Raw genomic sequence first — 19,753 nt, forward strand, 5'->3', positions numbered from 1 at the left:
TTCACAAATGTTTGCGGGTAGAAAGTGAGAAAGTAACGTGTGGAAATACTTCAATTGCAACGCAGATGATAATAAAAGCAAATATAGCATGCGAAAAAATTTAGTTTTAAGTTAGTGGGAAGAATACCATGAATCCGAGGGCTCATTTAGCTCAATATCATCCAACGATTATAAGACTGCCTTACCATTAGAGAAAAGCCAGGCCAGCACAGCAGAACACTTTAAGGAATTATTAAAAACACATCTGTTCAGGTTTGCTTTTTCATAATGTTTTTTTTTCTTTTCTTATCCCATTTTTGCTCTTTTACAGATTGGTCACTAATCTCAATTTTTGAGTGTTCTTTTTTTCTTGTGCTTGGGACTGGGTGCTATGTGCCACCGCTACCTGGCCAAAGTGACCTACAAGTAAGATGAAGAAAGCTCCCCTAGTATCCTGTTCATAGTGACACATTTACACACTGGATCCATTGGGTTTCTTGCCTCCCGGGTCATCTAACCACCTTCTAACCTTTTGATGGAGTGTGACTCACCTTTTACTTCAAATGGATATTTTGCAGTTCTTCCAAACCTGCATCAACTCCCACACTAGTGTTGAAATTGAACAAGAGAAAGCACAACGTATCGTTCACGCTAACCAATCGTTCATTGCTGTCGTTGAATGTCAATGTATAATCTGATGTTACAGAATGGTTTTTCCCTTGCAGAAGGTTATTTTTATTTTTAAAATGTGTAACGTCCTCTTTATACACACAACACACATTTATATGTTAAACTGGTGTCTTCGTAGGACACTTTTTAACCGTAGACAGTTCATTGTAATCAGAAGATTCCTGTCTGTCAGACCGGGGTAATGAGAGCACCTCTGATCTTTGTGCTTTAAATTCACCGCTCCTAATTAATAATATTTTAGAATAAGCATTTAAATTTAGGAAGTGGATTCTCTTCCCATATTCATTTTAATTATTTTTATTTATTTCTGTATTTATTTTCTTAGTTTTCCTACTATTAAAATTTTACTCTTTTGGCCTTGCTCCTACTTTGAGTGCCACCTACAATAGGCGTTAGGTTAGTTTAGAAATGTAACTCTCTGTGAGCTGTTTAAGGGTCCCCACCCAGTTTTAAGCAAAATTCACTCCTGGGTGTCTCCAGACGTTTATATGTCTGTCTTCAGCAAAACTACAATGTGAGTACATGGGCTTGTGTCGGCAATGCAATGGATTTCGATGCTTTGGGATTGTGCTTCAATCCTCTATTTGATTAAGAACATTTCACAATGTTGCTTTGTTCTGTTATGTTAAAATACAAGCAAAATACAGTCATGGCCAAAAGTTTTGAGAATGACACAAATATTAATTTCCAGAACGTTTGCTGCCTCAGTTTTTATGATCGGAATTTGCATCTACTCCAGAATGTCATGAAGAGGGATCAGATGAATTGCAATTAATTGCAAAGTCCCTCTTTGACATGATAATGAACTTAATCCCAAACTGGTGTTGTGAAGAAGGCTTTAGGGCACCCAAGAAAGCCCAGCAAGTGCCAGGACCATCTTGTAAAGATGATTCAGCTGCAGGCACCACCAGTGCAGAGCTTGCTTAGGTGGGTGTGAGTGTATTGGCACAAAGAGTGAGGTGAAGACTGTTGGAGGATGGCCTGGTGTCAAGAAAGGAAGCAAAGAAGCCAAGAAAAACATCAGGGACAGACTGATATTCTGAAATTGGTACAGGGATTCGACTGCCATGGGCTGGGGTAAAGTCAATGTCTCTGATGAATCCTTTTCAGATTTTTTGGGGCATCTGGAAAAAAACATTGTCCGAAGTAGAAAAGGTGAACACTACCATCAGTCTTGTGTCATGCCAACAGTAAAGCATCCTGAGAGCATTCATGTGTGGGGTTGCTTCTCAGCTCACTCACAATTTTGCCTCGACACTGCCATGAACAACCATCCAAAAACAGTTTTGGTGATGAACAGTGCCTTTTCCAGCATGATGGAGCACTGTGCCAGAAGGTAAAAATGATAACTAAGTGGCTCTGGGAACAAAACATCAAAATTTTGGGTCCATGGCCAGGAAAATCCCCAGACCTTAATTCCATTGAGAACTTGTGGTCAATCCTCAAGAGGCGGGTGGACAAACAAAATCCTACAAATTCTGACAAACTCCAAGCACTGATTATACAAAAATGGGCTGCCATCAGTCAGGATTTGGCCAGACGTTGTCTGAGAGCATGCCAGGGTGAATTGCAGAGGTCTTGGAAAAGAAAGAAGGGCCAACACTGCAAATATTGACTCTTTGAATAAACTTAAAGTAATTGTCAAAATTATTAAATGCTTGCAATTATACTTCAGTGAACCATAGAAACATCTTGGAAGAAGACGATCTGCTGTGGCAACCCCTAACAGGAGAAGCCGAAAGGAGAAGATACCATAGAAACATCTGACAAAAAGATCTAAAAACACTGAAGCAACAAACTTTGTGAAAACCAACACTTATGTCATTCTCAAAACATTTGACCACGACTGTACACATCACTCCAAGGGTCCAGATTCAACTTTTGCTTTGTGTAGATCTTTACATATTTCTTCTTTCTTCTGGCACTCTAAAGCCTTTCTCCTGCAAGTTAGACTAATTACAGACTCCATATTATCATGGGGCAAATTTGCATGGGATTACAAACACCACCCAGAGATAGTTCCTACTTTATGCCCAATAGTTCCAGGATAGAGTCCAGCTCACCACAATTATGAAATTGAAATAGCAAGTTTGAACAAGAAATAGATGGATTATGGCCAAACAGGTAATAGGAATCCATAGAGATGATAAGACACCACATAATATATATGGTGATTTCAGAGAAGAGAAAAGATAATGGTATTCCAAGTCAACAAGTCAGAATTAAGCCATACACTTTACACATTGTACATATATATATACTATAAAATACGTATGCATTCTCCAACCCAATGAATCCAATTCAGTGTCACAAGAAAGGCAGGACATGGAGGCAGTCTACAGTATTATAGTATAGCCATTACTAGTAACTGAGATAAGGCAGCCTTCACGCTTCATAGAAATGATTTTTCAACTGGACATAAATTAAGTAGGCTCCCACGAATAAAACAAGCTGACCCCCATCCAAGGAAAGAGGTCCATTTACAAATGAACATCTGTTTTCTATGTGACTGTATCATATTAAACAGAAAAGCTCTAATCAAAGTGTCAAGAAGGAACACTCCTTAAACAGATGTGTGATAATAAATTACAATGAAGAAGTAATTAAAAACCATCAAAAATGGAGATCAGGAAATCCAAGCTTAAAAATGCAATCCTTTTTTAATGATGCAAGTGGTGCACCTTTAGCAAGCAGCACCCGACCTTAGGCACGCAATTAGCTACAAAGCTGGCTGCCTTAGGCTCCCCGTGAAGCAGAGGGGAGTCCGTCTGATCAGATAAGGGGCAGCTTCAGGAGACAAATTTGATGAATAGAATTGAAGCACAAAACCAAGACGCAACAGTGCAGTCTGGGATTAAATGTGCTTGAGGTGGGGAAACACCACTTTAGAGTGGGACTGCCAACTGTCAGTCAAGCTACCATAAACCGTGCCATTTACCTGCCAGGCTTTCTCTCCTTGTCTCACTCTTTTGCTGTATCATTACCAAATGCAGTTTTCTTCTGCTCTGTGCCTGTATCTGACAGCTCCACCACTTTCTCTTACATAATTTCACTGCTTCTCCAAAGTTGCTCTACATGCCTGACCTTTCAGACGTCAGAATTCTTTGACTTTCACTTCAGCATCTCATCTTAGTGAATCAATTTGTCACATAGACGCGCAACAGCAGCAGAGGTGAAGGCTCAGCCCGCGTTGGAATGGGAGTTGGAGCCTATTCTGGCATCATCAAGCCACTCTGGATAGCACATCAGCGTAATACAGGGCATGCTCATACACACACACACAGAGGTAGCCAAAGACACAGGAGTTTAGGATGTGGGAGCAGCTGAACAAAAGCCCATACAGGCACAGAGAGAACATGACGACTCCACACAAACCACAATAAGTCTGTGATTCTAATAAAGTCTCTTGAAGCTGTGAGACTACACTGCGAACCAATGTGTCACCACCCACTGAAGAAATGCTACCCATATAATTCAGGGAAGGAAGCAGCGGCTTAGTAACCAAGGCCTACCTGATAGGAGTTGGGCCAGAATGTGCTGATGGCTAGCTCTGCTTTAACCCAGCCCTCCGTCACACCATCAGAAGTGTTCCAAACTGGGTTTCCCTGTGGTCCACCATTCACTTTCACATAGACGTTGAGATATCCAGGGGTGGAGCCATCTCTACTAGACATGGAGTAATGGAAATCAATGCAGTGTGTGTCATTCTCCTTTAATGTAGGCAGAAGAAGATGTGCCTTTTGACCAGATGCCCTCCCGCTGCTGTTGACCATCAAGAAAGAACCTGAGGGGAAATCCAAAAACACAAATTAAATATAAAGAAATAGAATCAGTAGCTGATGACATTTTGTTCAAATGCCTTGCTGATCATTTTCATTTAGCTCAGCAGTAACTGGTCAATCTAGTGCAGTTTTGGAATAATTTGTGGCAAGATAGCTAAATACCTGGAGATCTGGCATGGATCGATCCAGCATCATGTCATAGAGCACCTTTTCATAGCATGTACTATCAGAAAGTACTTTACAACATTTAAATGAAATAGGAGTCAAAAGTCGTTTGAAACAAACACAAGAGTAAATACCAGAAAGTGAAGGGAATGGATGGGGAGATGGATTTCACCATCTCTCACCATTTGTTACAAAAAAAATGGCCGTGATCTGTTGCTGGAACCAAGGCGACAAACCAAGGTAACAAAAAAAGAATGTATAAAGTGGAGCATAAACAGACTGCTGCAACAATAGGAACTGGGTTGTTCTAATGCTGAGGTTCACAGGGAAGTGTGTGCATGTTATAGTTCATTCTGAACCAGATGAAAATGCAGTGCAGTGAATCACCTAAAGGGCCACTTGGACATGGCAGTGGTTTCACTTGTCTAATAATTTTTTTGCAGTTTTCTACACATCCAAACACCCGGTGGATTTTGACTCCTAAACAACACATCAGTTTTTTAGACTTTGTAGAACTTTAGATTAATGTCACACATGACAAGTACATCACAAGATAATTATAAACAAGCTGTTTGGACAGCTTTTGAGCATCTCCAGTAGATCATAAGTTGATGTGAACATGGAGAACTGAAAGAGGTCTACCATTTGTGAAATGATTAGACTCGGCACACTCAAAAAGGTTTGGGCCAGCCACCTGTGTAATTTTGAGTTTGAAAATAGCACGGATGAGCATTGATTGGAGTCCGTAACTGAACTGAGGATGGTTGGAAAAGATGGCGTTTTTAAATGTCCAGATAGGAAGTGGCGTAGTGAACCCGGAAGTGATGTGCTGCTAGGCGCCAGAGCCGGAAGTGACATGTTTCTGTGTACTGGAAGTAACATGCTTCTGGGCACCGGAAACGGAAATGACGTGCTTCTGGGTGGCGGAATCAGAAGTGACATGCTTCAGGGTGCAAGAAGTGATGTGTTTCTGCGTGCCAGAACCGGAAGTGAGATCTTCAGAGTTGGATCAGACAGATTTTCCTGTTTTTTTTTGTCTGCAGTGGCAACAGAAGAAAGGTTAGCGCACCCTCCCTGCCACCCCCTGGCCTGGTGTGGAATTATCCTCACTTGGTCCTTACAGCTCCCTCCTATTCGCACGTGTGTGACACGTTACATTTCAACAAGCTTCCCCAAGTGGTGGATATCTCCTCCAAGAGCCCTGCCACTTGGTCAGTGTACCCTCAGTGGTCCTCTGGGAGGCTGAACAGCTATTCAGTATACTTAGCACATCCTCGAAAGTGGGTAACCTGATAAGTATACTTAGCTGACTACAAGGAGCCTGGTCACCTGGTCAGCATATTTAACAGCACACTACGTTTATGGGTAATCTCAGCTGATTCACAGGGATCTGGACAGCTTGTCACCATCCTTAGCAGATCCCCTGCAGCCTGAACACCTGGTCAGGATTTTGAGCATATTCAAAAGGGAATTGGATATCTGGTCACCTTACTTAGCAGATCCCTAATAACCCATTCACCTGGTTAGCATTTTCAGCTGACTTCAGAAACGTAGGCACCTGGGGTCTTATTTAAAAAACTTTGCACAGATTAGAACGTAAAAATAAGGCAGTGCCAAAAAAACAGGGAAATGCTTACATCAAAAATATATAATTTATAAAACCTGGCATTAGGGCAGGCTTTAAGTATAGGCCGAGTAGGTACAAGCATAGAGGCCTCATGCCCTGGAGGTGCCAAAACCTCTCCATGACCTTACCCTCCTTGATATGGAGATGCACACTGATTTCATTTGCGATTGCTATGGGCGCCGATCAATGAGGAGGAAGTTGTTCACTGATTTCAGAAAGGCCACCGCTAAAGGGGAAAGCAACTGTCAATTTCATATTCGATCGTAAGGAAGAGCAACCTCCCCACCTCTCTACACAATAATTGCATATGCAATCACGAGGGTGCTCATCATTTCATTTATGACATTGTTGGCACCAATTTCCTCCTTTAGTTTCAGATACGGATCTGACTGTGCTGACATTTTGGATGTCTCTGTTTGGGAGCTTGCAACCAACACTGCCTAGGGACACAATGTACCCTTCAGCTGGCCTTGCCTGGCGTACACACATTTCCACACAATTTCCATCCATCTATCCATTATCCAGCCCGCTATATCCTAACTACAGGGCACAAGGCAGGAAACAAACCCCGGGCAGGGTGCCAGCCCTCAGCAGGGTTTTCCACACAATTTACACTTCATAAATCACAATTGTCTTGCAAATGTGCGTATGTGAACGCGACTCAAACCCCACCCGGTTGCCATCCTGAAACAACTATATATGTACTATGTTAATGAACCTCGCACACATGCAGTCATGATGGTACAGACCTTCATTGGCTGGTAGAGCAGTCTCACATTTGATGCATTCAGCCACCACCTATTGCAATTGAGGAGTCCTATGGTGCTCTCCACATGGCATTGAAATGCCTGTCCTCCTCTGCACTTTGGGGTCGAGTAATACTTAAGGCGCCAGTGCCTCAGCAGGTATCTACTATCATCTGTCACATGTAATAACCTGATTGCTGTTACAATAATTAATTCAGGTTATATGGTAAATTGCGGGTTTGGCAGTTACCTTACCAACCAGCCAGTCATCACGTACAGCACCTTCAGTAAGACTCCTGAATAACTCTCCTTTGCCTCAAAATAAATTAATCAGGGTTTGTAATAACTTCTTCTGTAATTGCGGCATGTTACATAACCCGAAACTATATAGATATAATATTGAAAGGTGATGCCCCTCCGTTAGTGATACAGCGGTAAGAAATCACATAGGAGAAATAACTTAGCTTTCTTTACTGATGGTTTACGCTGCAAAACAGACGAGGAAGCCATGACAAAAACCCAGTTCAGGAGTGGGGGCCCGATGTATAGAGTCTGCTATTTTTGTCGCTGTGTTGGAAGGATTTTCCAGATCGGATGACAGTATCTCCCATTTGTCCGTCGGCTTCAAAGGTGTGCTGGGCAATGTTCCAAGGCTTTATACTCTTCGTTCATGTGCGGGCCCCCACTTAGGTGAATAATCCAATTCCAAACCAGGCAAAGAGAGGATACAATTTCATGCTGAGTTTGACACACAGAAATAGCGTACATTGCCCATTTCGCAGTTTGTCCTTAACTTGTCTTGTCTAAAAATGTGTGCCTAGCAATTAATCCAACCATCCATTATCCAACCCGCTATATCCTAACTACAGGGTCACGGGGGTCTGCTGGAGTCAATCCCTGCCAATACAGGGCACAAGGCAGGAACAAATCCCTTGGCAGGGCGCCAGCCCACTGCAGGGTGCACACACACCCCCACACATTAGGGACAATTTAGAATCGCCAATGCACCTGACCTGCATGTCTTTGGACTGTGAGAGGAAACCCATGCAGACACAGGGAGAACATGCAAACTCCAGGCAGGGAGGACCCAGGAAGCGAACCCGGGACTCCTAACTACTAGACAGCAGCGCTACCCACTGTGCCACCGCTATAGTGAACTAAAAGTGAGCTAAATCTGGCTTTGTGATAGCTGTACATGTGAGCAGAAAGAAAAGTGGATTTATAAAGTATTTTTGTACAGAGCACAGTGACATATTAAACATATAAACTTATTACACGGTTTGCCCAGACCACCGAGCCATGCCATGTGTCTGTCTCATCTGAAATGAAAGACAATTTGTGTCTTAATGTGACTGCTTACAGAAAGCAAAATTAGCATCATTCTTGCTGGGTACCTTCATTGCAACATGAGTGGTACTGTCACAATTACTTTAGAAAAACCGCTTTGGATTTCCTTTTAATTTTGGCCTTTACACCCACACCATATAGCAACAAAATGTAGAGCCTCATCAGTCATTTATGACTTCCAGTACTGTGGGTATAATGGCGCTGAAGCTTGGCTGAGATATTCCTGACCTGTTGGCCAGTTCCTTCTGGTAGAAAGCCAGCTGTTGTTCAAACCTGAATATGGACAGGTGTTACTCAGTTTTGAACAGCCTGCCCTTCTAATGCTCGTACCAACTCAGCCCATAGATCCAAGAGAATGGCTCTTGAAAGTCTAAATCAGCTTATACGTCAGTCATCAGCATAGGGGCTCCAAAAGCTCATTCACTTCATATATGACTATTAGCCGTGCCAAACAAGCTATGTTGTGTCAAGATGTTAGGCTATGAACAGGCTGTAGGGCATGAGATGTAGAGCTTTGGTAAGCAGTGTTCTGACTGCACTTTTGTTTCAAATCCGTAGAAGCAACAACAAGAGGCAGATATAAACTAGCGAAAAAAGTGCAAATACACAGCACTGGCCCTGTTAAAAGGGAACTAAAATACAGTCTAAACATCCTATTCATCATTTTTGAGGTGTAATATGTTTGCCATGTCATCACACATTATAATTACAGCTTGTCAATATGAATTATTCAATGTAAGAATTGCTATTTGGCTGCTTTGGCAGCTTTTCTCTACTTGATCAATGATGACATTTCTTGTCTTCTCCAAAAAGTGGTGTATGGATGGTTAAGAGTTGCTGTAAAGATACACAAATTATCCCATCGAGTCTCCTTTTATACAGCAATTCATGACTTTTGTGTGGAAAGCTGAGTACGCCATTTCAAGCGTCTTTTTGTACGTACACACATTTCAGAAATCTGACTGGCCACCAGGGCAGAATTCTTCACTGATTCCCAAGGAGCCTGGCCACCTGGGCAACTTGACTCATCCCAGGACTTTGGAGTATTTCTTGCACTTTTTTTTATCTTCTATTGAAGGCGGTATAATCCCAATTTCCATTTAAACGTTGTGCTCTAAACATTGAAAGCAGCTGGCAGCAGGAAGAGCTTAGCACTTCCAAACAGGCTGGCGGACTTGAACAGCCCATTACAGAGCTTCCCCCCGTGCTTTAACACCCAATATTCACAGCTCCGTCGCCTCTGCCTGCCCCACAAGGCTGAATGACAGCAGTCACGTTCTTCGGTGGAATTAACTTGAGATTGGCTTTCTGAAATGCAGCCGGGAGATGAGTTACCAGGGGGCTGGTAATTTGTTTCCAGCTTTTAACACACCAAATAGCAGCGCTCGGCTCTTTTTATTGTATTGGTTTACAGGTGTAGTGATTTCAATTTCCCCTCCAGTCTGTAATAAGACTTGGAAACAAAAATAGCCTTTCCACATCCACAAAGCGGAGAGCCCAGCTGCCGAATCAATATTGTTATGAGCAGCACTTAAAGCTATCAGACGGCACACTCGTTTGGGCTTCTGGAGTAACGAGAGCAGCTTGTGAGCAACTTGCTGTGCTAAATTCCATCTGCAGTCAATGATAGAGCCAACTGAGGTACCTGGGCGGTTCAGATAAACAGCTCTGCCGCATTATTCATTCCTACTTGAGGATGAATTAGCTTCATAGAGATATACGACGGTACCTAAACACCATCCCCCGAATCGAACAGCAGAGTGCTGCATGCAGTGCACACCTCCATACCCCTTGGCTGTGTACCCAGGACTATCAGTGCGTCAATATATATATATAAAAAAAAAGAATTAAAGAACTGAAAAAAGAAATCAGAGACTCACATCATGGAATCGTGTCACATCACACATGCAAAAAGTGGACACAAAGACAATGCAAATTAAAATAAAATCCAGCAAGCAGACTGAAATCACAGCACCTATTAATGAATATACTACTGTATAATCAAAAGAGCTTTCCATTTTCTGCATGGGCACTTTTTTATTTTGTTGGCATTATACGTTTGTTACCACTGTTTATTTCTTAGAGCTTCAAGGATCTGAGTGCAGATCTTCCAACAACTAAGACTATCGCCCTATCTCGGTCCTACCGTTTCTTTCTAAGGTTTTGGAAAAGATTGTGTTTTTCCAACTTCAATCTTTTCTTGCTTTAAACAATTTGTTTGAGCATTTTCAATCTGGTTTCAAGGCGGCCCACAGTACCGAATCAGCCCTCTTGAGAGTGTTAAATGACATCTTTTTAGCCACTGATACGGGGGATTCTGTGGTCCTTGTTCTATTAGATTTATCAGCTGCTTATTATTAATCATTCGATATTACTAAATAGACTAGAGTCCTGGGTGGGTCTTTCTGGCACAGTTTTAAAATGGTTTCAGTCATTTTTATCTGATAGGAAATACGTGGTTAGGCTAGGAGACTTCTCCTCCTCAACGTCCTCTCTCTCCTGTGGTCTTCCTCAAGGCTCTGTGTTGTCTCCCACTTTATTTTCTCTGTATATGCTACCTCTAGGCTCTATTTTTAGAAAACATGGGGTATCATTTCACCTTTATGCTGATGACACACAAATTTATTTACCTTTTAAGAAAAATGATCCCCTGGCTATGAATGCCTTGTTATCTTGTTTAGATGAAGTTAAATCTTGGCTATCCCAAAACTTCTTATCTTTAAATGAAGAGAAGACTGAGGTGATAGTCTTCGGCCCTTCTGAACATATGAAGGCCCCGGAATTTGACTTGGGACCTTTATCAGCTTTCAGGTCTTCACAGGTTCGGAATCTGGGTGTCCTGTTAGATGACTCATTAAAACTTGACAAACAAGTCTCTGCGGTGATCGGATCGAGCTTTTATCAGCTTCGCACGTTTGCAAAAATTAAACCTTATCTCACTGACAAGACCCTGGAGATGGCCATACATGCTTTTATTACATCTCGCCTCGACTATTGCAACTCTCTTTATTATGGCATCTCCAAAACCCAAATTGCCCGTCTTCAATTGGTCCAGAACGCAGCTGCTAAATTTCTTTTAAAAAAGAAAAAAATGGATCATGTGACTCCGCTTCTGAAGTCCCTTCATTGGTTGCCTGTTCAATTCAGAATACATTTTAAAATCTTATTATTTGTTTTTTAAACACTACACCAACAAGCACCGATCTATTTATCTGAATTGCTTCACCAATATACCCCCCTGAGAAGTTTGAGATCCTGTGATCAGAACCTTCTTTTAATTCCACACTCCAGACTAAAGCGTAGAGGTGACTGTGCTTTCTCGGTAATTGGGCCTCGTCTTTGGAATGATCTGCCTATTGAAATCCGAATGGCTCCTAGTCTGACTATTTTTAAATCCATTTTAAAAACACATCTGTTTTCTCTGGCTTACTAGGCTTTATTTTGCCTACCTAGATGTGTGTATGTGTAGATATATGCATATGTATAGATATATTTATACAGATTATTTTTATGTGTTTCTGCTGTGCTTCTTTTGGCTAAATCGTATATTTCTATTTTATGTTGATGTTTCTAAATGTACAGCACTTTGGTCAGTCGTGAGGCTGTTGTAAATGTGCTATATAAATAAACTAAACCTAAACCTAAACTTCCGCAGAAAAATGTGTGTTGGGTTCAGTTGTGTATACAGTGTGGAGGATCAGCCTTGACACCGACAGACACTGAGACACACAATGTCCAAAAAGCACACTCTTTTAATTTATCTTTTGCCTTTCATACAGCGCTCACAGTGCACAAAGCACCACAATAATGCTCACAGTCCTTTCTTTTTCTCTCTCTCTCTTCTTTTCTCTGTTCTTCTCTTCCACCTCCACTCCTCTCCTGCAAGCTCTGTCCCCTGCCTCCCGAATGGAGTGAGGATCTGCTCCAGGTGCACCTTGATGATTTTCTTGGTGTGGCGGAAGTGCTGCAGTCCATGGCTCCAGGATCGTCCAGGTGCACCATAGTGGTGGTCACGGTCCCCAACAGGGTTGAGCTTTCAAGGTCCAAGTCCGTGGCCCTGGTGCTATCCAAGGGGGGCTGTCCTGTTGCCTCTTTGAGGGAGATATTGCCCCTCTCCCTCTCCTTCCCTCCTCCAGGCATCCCAGTGGGGCAAGGTCCTTGGTCGTCTGCCACAACAGTCGTGGCCAAAAGTTTTGGAAAATTAAACAAGTATTGGTTTTCACAAAGTTTGCTGCTATAGTGGTTTTAGATCTTTTTGTCAGATGTTTGTATGGTATACTGAAGTATAATTATAAGCATTTCATACGTTTATTGAAAATTACATTAAGTTTATGTGTGGAGTCAAGACCTCTGCAATTCACCTTGGCATGCTATCAATCAACTTCTGGGCCAAATCCTGATGGCAGCTCATTCTTCCATAATCAATGCTTGGCGTTTGTCAGAATTTGTGGGTTTTTGTTTGTCCACCTACTTCTTGAGGATTGACCTCAAGTTCTCAATGGGATTCAGATTTGGGGAGTTTCCTTGCATGGACTCATAATTTCAATGTTTTGTTCCCAGAGCCACTTAGTTATTACTTTGGCCTTCTGGCACGGTGCTCCATCATGTTGGAAATGGCATTGTTCATCACCAAACTGTTCTTGGATGGTTGGGAGGAGTTGCTCTCGGAGGATGTTTTGGTACCATTCTTTATTCATGGCTGTGTTCTTAGGCAAAATTGTGAGCTATGCACTTCCTTGGCTGAGAAGCAACACACATGAATGGTCTGTACATATTGCTTTCAACATAGACTGGAACTCTGTCCATGACTGGTACCTGCCTCACACCTAATACTGTTAAGGATAGATTCCACCCCATATAAATGGATACAGAAAAGACAAAATTCATATCAGTGCACATTGCAGCTCTTGCTTGAATACCACTACGCAAACACATGATCTCTAGTTCAAGGGTGGGCAAACTACGTCTTCCAGGCCACATGTTGAGTGACCTGCACACAATTTTAAAAGCCTTGTGATTTTGTTAACAAAAATGACAGTGACATCGATTTGAGCGGCCCACACACAAGTCTCAAACTAAAAATGACAAATTAAATACATACTCAGTGCATGTGTTGGAATATGTGAACAAATGAGCATGTGTACAGAAGTGGACTTTGTACTGTGTGCAACCATTCGCGTACAGAGACATTTCGATCGTATGTAGTTGCAACGTGAGCACACTCCTTCTCGCATTTGTGTTTGGATCGTTTGGATGAATTCGGCCGTCATTGTTGGAGCTATGCATTATATTTCAAATTTTGTTATCCCTAACAATGAATGCTACTGTAAAAAAAAATGAAGAAGAATGCTATGTTTTAAACAAGGAATGAACATACAAGTAGTTTTTTTACAAATGTTAAAAGAAAAGCAGTATACCTAATATGCCATTACAGGCTTACTGTTTTTAAAGAGTTCAGTTTGATGAGTCATTTTCAAACTAAGCACAGTAAGTTTGGAAGCAATTCACCAGAAAGAGAATTACAGCAAGGCAGCACAGTGGCACAGTGGGTAGCGGTGCTGCCTCGCAGTAAGGAGACCCCGGGTTCGCTTCCCAGGTCCTCCCTGCTTGGAGTTTGCATGTTCTCCCCGTGTCTGTGTGGGTTTCCTCCCACAGTCCAAAGACATGCAGGTTAGGTGTATTGGTGATCCTAAATTGGCCTTAGTGTGTGCCATGCGGTGGGCTGGCACCCTGCCCGGGGTTTGTTTCCTGCCTTGTGCCCTGGGATTGGCTCCAGCAGACCCCCGTGACCCTGTGGTTAGGATATAGCAGGTTGGATAATGGATGGATGGATGAATTACAGCAAAACAAAAGCTAATTGTATTTGCTCCTGTCATGGTGCACCAAAGTTATATAGGTTGTCATGCATGTGCATCTGAGGATCTCCTCCTGGCTCATTCGAAGTAAACAAGAGGGGGTACTGTCGGTAACTCTGTTTCCTTTTCTCCCCAAAGCTCCCAGAAATTAGCTCTGAGTCTTCCAGTCCTCCTATTATAAAAAGACCGGGTGCCTCCACTAATTTGACTTTTGATGAGACCAGTTCCGACGAGTGAAAGCTCTAGGAAAGCCTTCCTTTGTTTCGTCGGCTGGAATTAATGCTGAAGCTATTTTCTGTTTTGTACCCTGTTGCCTTATGTTAAGTGTTAGCAGATGGCACCTGTTTAAGTTTATCGAGAGATTTGAGAGAATTAAAAGGGATTACCCGGCTGGTGTCGCAAATATTTGTGATTTGCTTCAGCTTTGTTTGAACCTGTGTTTGGCCAGATCACAAGGTATATGACTGATAAATGTATTTTTGTGTGTAAATAACATTCATTATTTAGTAAATGCAGATTTTTGTCACATCCAGCTTGCTAGAGACCTTACAGATGTCCCTGTGGCCCTCGGGGAGAAAGGTTTGCCCATCTCTGCTCTACTTGGACTACACACACAAGCAATATAAGAAGATCTTGTTTAACCCAAGTGGAAGAACTGTTCTATTTGCTCGTGGAGTACACCATACTAGACTCACATGACAAATACTGTTACATTCCCACTGCTGACACTATCATAACAGGAACTGGGTCAACCTCAGCACTTGTGCCTCATTATCCATTTGAATCCAACTCTTCTTACACCTGAGGTGAAACAAAGAATGACATAAAAGTCTGCAAACTGTTTGAAAAACTTTGACCCACAAAGTGGCACAGTGGGTGTTGGAGTTTATACAGCTGCCCTCCACCACTGATCTAGGAGCTTAAAATTAGGAGACAAAGAAAAGCAAACCAACTATGCCCTGAAACAACATCAGGCTCAAGCAAGTTATTTTAAACTGATAAATAAGAACAATACTTTATTGATTTATTTTAATTTGGACGCCAGCATCTTCCAGAGACCCTGCTGTGTATGCTTCATAACAATAGAGGTTCCACACAATAAAGATCCACTCCCCATCTTGGAAACAAGTCGTTTTAATTACAATAAGAAGTTTCACTTTCTAGCCTGCACGCATTATACAAATGCAAGGAAGAACATCAAAAAACATGGAGCACTGTGCGGGGTCGGTCATACAGTTAAGCAGGGCACTAGCTCCTCCGCACTTTACTCAGAGCCAGTCGATGTAAATTAAGCTCCTCTAATAGGGCTGTAATGAAAGCTATCTGTTATCTGATTACGGAGCCAGGACTGGCATTTGTTAGTCAGCCTGTGGCACAGAAACCGACGGAAATAAGGGGCACATTTGCAAAACTGAAGGTGGCAGATGATAGATTAGTTTGCTAGTTTATACAGCACACTGCCCTTAATGTGTCATAAAATCAGTAGGTTACCAGACAATAAACAGCAGCAGTCAATACTGTGGACAAGCAGGCAAGTAATCTGGCCTGTTAAGCTAGCTAAGAAATGTGAGAGGAAAATATACAGTGTGGCTGGCCTTTCGTTTTATTTGGTGATTTATTTTTCCTGTCCCAATTTGCACCTTCATATACTTAAGGTCTGTGATGGCGAACTTTGTGGTATCCTTTGTCACCTTTTCAGTCTGCCACTGCTGCGGAAAAAATCCTGAATTGTCCCAGTTCCAAAAAAAAGCAGGCACCTCTTCACCTAATGACTACAGACCAGTGGCCCTTACGTCCCACATCAAGAAGACCTTCAAGAGGCTGTTCCTGAACTATATGAGTCTTCTTCTGAAAAGCTACATGGATGCATTGCAGTTTGCCTGTCAGTCAAAGATTGGGTGGAAGATGCAATTACCTATCTGTTCCACAAGGCTCATTCCCATTTGGACAAGGCTGGTAGTACTGTGAGGATTTTTGATTTCTCCAGTGCGTTCAATACCACCCAGCCATCCCATCTCTGCTATGAGACAAGCTCTAATCAGAATAAACCCATGTAAAGCTTCTTGCCCTGACAACATACCTGGGTGAATGCTCAAGGAGTGTGTAGACCAGTTGGCTGACATCCTCAAGGATGTGTTCAACAGGCAGTTGTTCTAAAATGTTGTAAAGCCACCATTTAAAGCCACTCCAGTTCCAAACAAATCATCTGTGACCTGCCTGAATGACTACCGCCTCGTGGCACTTACATCAGTCGTCATGAAGTGCTTTGAGAGACTAGTCATGAGCCACATCAAAGCTGCCCTCCCCAGCACACTGGACCCTCATCAGTTTGCTTACCATACCAACCGGTCTATCAATGATGTCATATCCACTGCACTTCGTCTGTCATTGACTCACCTGGACAATATGGACTGACATATAAGGGTGCTGTTCATTGACTTCAGTTCAGCATTCAACACTATCATTCCACATAGACAATACACTAAGCTGAACGAGCTGGCCTGACAGAAATGCCTCAGCCAGTCCGCATGGGCACCAACACCTCCACAACCATCACACTAAGCACAGCAGCACCACAGGGCTGGGTCCTTGGTCCTTTAATTTTTACACTGTTGACACATAACTGCTCAAAACAGTTCAGTTCAAACCAAATCATCATGTTTGATGATGACATGACAGTGGTTGGTCTCCTTAAGAATGAATGTATCAGCATACATGGTGGTGGTGGCAATAGTGGCTGCCTGGTGTAAGTGTAACAGTATCTCTCTTAATGTTGAAAAGATGAAAGAGATAATAATAGACATCAGGAAATCCAGCACTGCTAACCCACCTCTCACCACTGACGGCACTGTTGTTGAGAGAGTCAAAAACACCAGTGTCCTGGGGGTTCACATCACGGATGACCTTTCTTGGTCCGTCAGCTCGGCAGCACTTTTTGCAAAGTTTGAAAAGAGCGAACCCCTCTGTCCAACCAATCCTCACCATATTCTACAGGTATTCCATTGAAAGTCTGCTCTCTGTATCTGCATCAATGTCTGGAGCAGGAACTGAAATGTTTCAGACTGCAACACACTACAGCAGATAGTGAGAGCAGCTGAGAAGGTTATCAGTGCTCCTCTACCTCCCCTGAAAGAGGTTTACCAAACCAGCTGCTACAACAGAGCCAGTACCTTTGTGAAAGTCCATTCCCACCAATCATATGGAGATCTCTCTTCTACCATCCAGCAAATGGTATTGAAGTTTCCACTCTGTTTCTGTAGGACTGAATAACAGTCTCATACTACAGGCCATCAGAATTCTGAGTGCACAAGAAGATCTAATTCCTGTTCAACTAGTGTCATTCCAGTGTACTACTTCATTTTATGCTTTATATACTTATATTACAATTTGGACTTTTTCAACAGCACCTGCACTTTATCTTCTGTTTACTGTTACAACAGGCATATTTTTGTCCTGTTATGTGCTTTTTATAACCTTATCACACACTCAATGCTGCAAATGGCCTCTGTATAATATTTTATTTATTGTGCAATGTTACTTTATTCCGGTAGGATTAAATCCATTTCACACTATACTGTTATATGGTTGTATTGTCTGTTTGTGTCTGTATTTTATTCTTTTGTATATTATCTAAATATTGTATTGTTTCTGCCGCACCTTGTTGTATGCTGCAATATGTTGCAGGTGGGCTCATGGAGGTACGTTGCCTCATCCCACTATGTACCTGAACATACTTGCTGATGTCAATAAAGTACCTTGACCTTAATTAAAGGGTTAAATTATATACATGTGCTGGCGGCTGTGCCTATGGTGTCCTACAACGAAACAAAAACAAACAAAATGGTCGTTGATGTCTTCCACACCGAAGAACCTCTATGCCTGGGTGCAATTCAGGGAATGGATGTGGAGGTATACTACTATTTGGGGTCCACATCAATGATGAGCTGGGCTGGTCTAGTAACACTGAGGGGCTACATGAGAAATCACAGAGCAGACTCTCTTTTTCTTAGGAGACTGCACTCCTTTAATATGGGTATTGCCATCCTTTACATGTTCAATAACTCTGGAATAGCCAGCGTGATTTTCTATTCTGTGGTATGCTGAGCTGGTAACATCACCAAATCATTAAGTTGATTAAGAATGTAGGCACAGTTATAGGCCACACTCTGTACCCAATAGAAATAGTAGCAGAGAAGAGAATAAAAAGAAAACCGAGTGCCATTAGGCACAATTCTGTACATCCTGTTCATGACACACTGGCATGAAGTACTTTTAGCCAACAAATTATTCAGAAGAACACCAACAGCAATACATCACTGTGACTGCCTTCCTATTACTGGCCAAGTCCATCCATCCATTATCCAACCTGCTATTTCCTAACTACAAGGTCATGGGGGTCAGCTGGAGCCAATCCCAGCCAACACAGGGAGCAAGGCAGGAAACAAACTCCAGGCAGGGTGCCAGGGCGCACACACACACACACACACCAAGCACGCACTAGGGACATTTCAGAATCGCCAACGCACCTAACCTGCAGACACCTAACGCAGACACAGGGAGAACATGCAGACTCCACACAGGGAGGACCTGGGATGCCAACCCGGCTCTGCTAACTGCGAGGCGGCAGCGCTACCCACTGCGCCACCGTGCCACCCCATTGGCCAAGTCATAACTTTTATTTTTTTTGCTTTTGTAATTTATGTGTGTGTTTTCATTGGGGAGGGGGGGGGTGTTTCTGTTTGTTTTAATTATTCTATATTTCTTGAGATTCTGTAAAATCAAAACTTCCTTTTGGGACAAACAAACCACTGATTAACTAACTGACTATTTTTATTTAGATAGGACAAGCACCAGCTCTATGGCTGACCAGGACTTTTATTCCTGTTCCCACAGACCTTTGACACCCACCCAGCTTTGATTCCTCATCCCACTGCACCCTGACAGCTTTGAATCCATCCATCCATCCATCCATCCATTTTCCAACCCGCTGAATCCAAAAATAGGGTCACAGGGGTCTGCTGGAGCCAATCCCAGCCAACACAGGGCCAGGGTGCCAACCCACCGCAGGACACACAGAAACACATCAAGCATACACTAGGACCAATTTAGAATCGCCAATGCACCTAACCTGCATGTCTTTGGACTGTGGGAGGAAACCGGAGCGCCCGGAGGAAACCCACGCAGACACGGGAGAACATGCAAACTCCACGCAGGGAGGACCCGGGAAGCAAACCCAGGTCTCCTAACTGCGAGGCAGCAGCACTACCACTGCACCACCATGCTGCCCTACAGCTTTGAATAAACACCCAAAAGCAACCCCATGGTGGACTATGTGTAAATGTTTTGAAAATGTAAGCCTGTTAAGGTGCCATCCACAATAATAACAGCTGCCAGGTCTCGACACAGGGGATCTATGAGCAACATTTGAGCAGGCCGGAAGAGGAGAAAGTGTGTGTTGAGGGGTACCAGGTGTGTTGTTCTCTTGCTATCAGAGTTCTGGCAATTGAGACAGTGGGCTGTCAGTCCTCAAATATTTTTAAGGAAAGTGGGAGTTTTTGTTGT

The 19,753-nt window shown here is 42.7% G+C and overlaps 1 protein-coding gene across 11 annotated transcripts in view; it reads right to left on the bottom strand.

Moving 5' to 3' along the window:
• Window positions 1–19,753, bottom strand: part of ptprt (protein tyrosine phosphatase receptor type T) — a 612,567-nt gene that overhangs the window by 417,099 nt on the left and 175,715 nt on the right. For all 11 annotated transcript variants that reach the window (XM_039734414.1, XM_039734417.1, XM_039734416.1 and 8 more), the window contains exon 3: window positions 4,182–4,453. In XM_039734414.1, coding sequence (XP_039590348.1) covers window positions 4,182–4,453 — 272 coding nt within the window. The remainder of the gene's footprint in view (window positions 1–4,181; window positions 4,454–19,753) is intronic.

The sequence above is a fragment of the Polypterus senegalus genome, chromosome 14 (assembly GCF_016835505.1).
Source record: "Polypterus senegalus isolate Bchr_013 chromosome 14, ASM1683550v1, whole genome shotgun sequence".
Taxonomy (NCBI): domain Eukaryota; kingdom Metazoa; phylum Chordata; class Cladistia; order Polypteriformes; family Polypteridae; genus Polypterus; species Polypterus senegalus.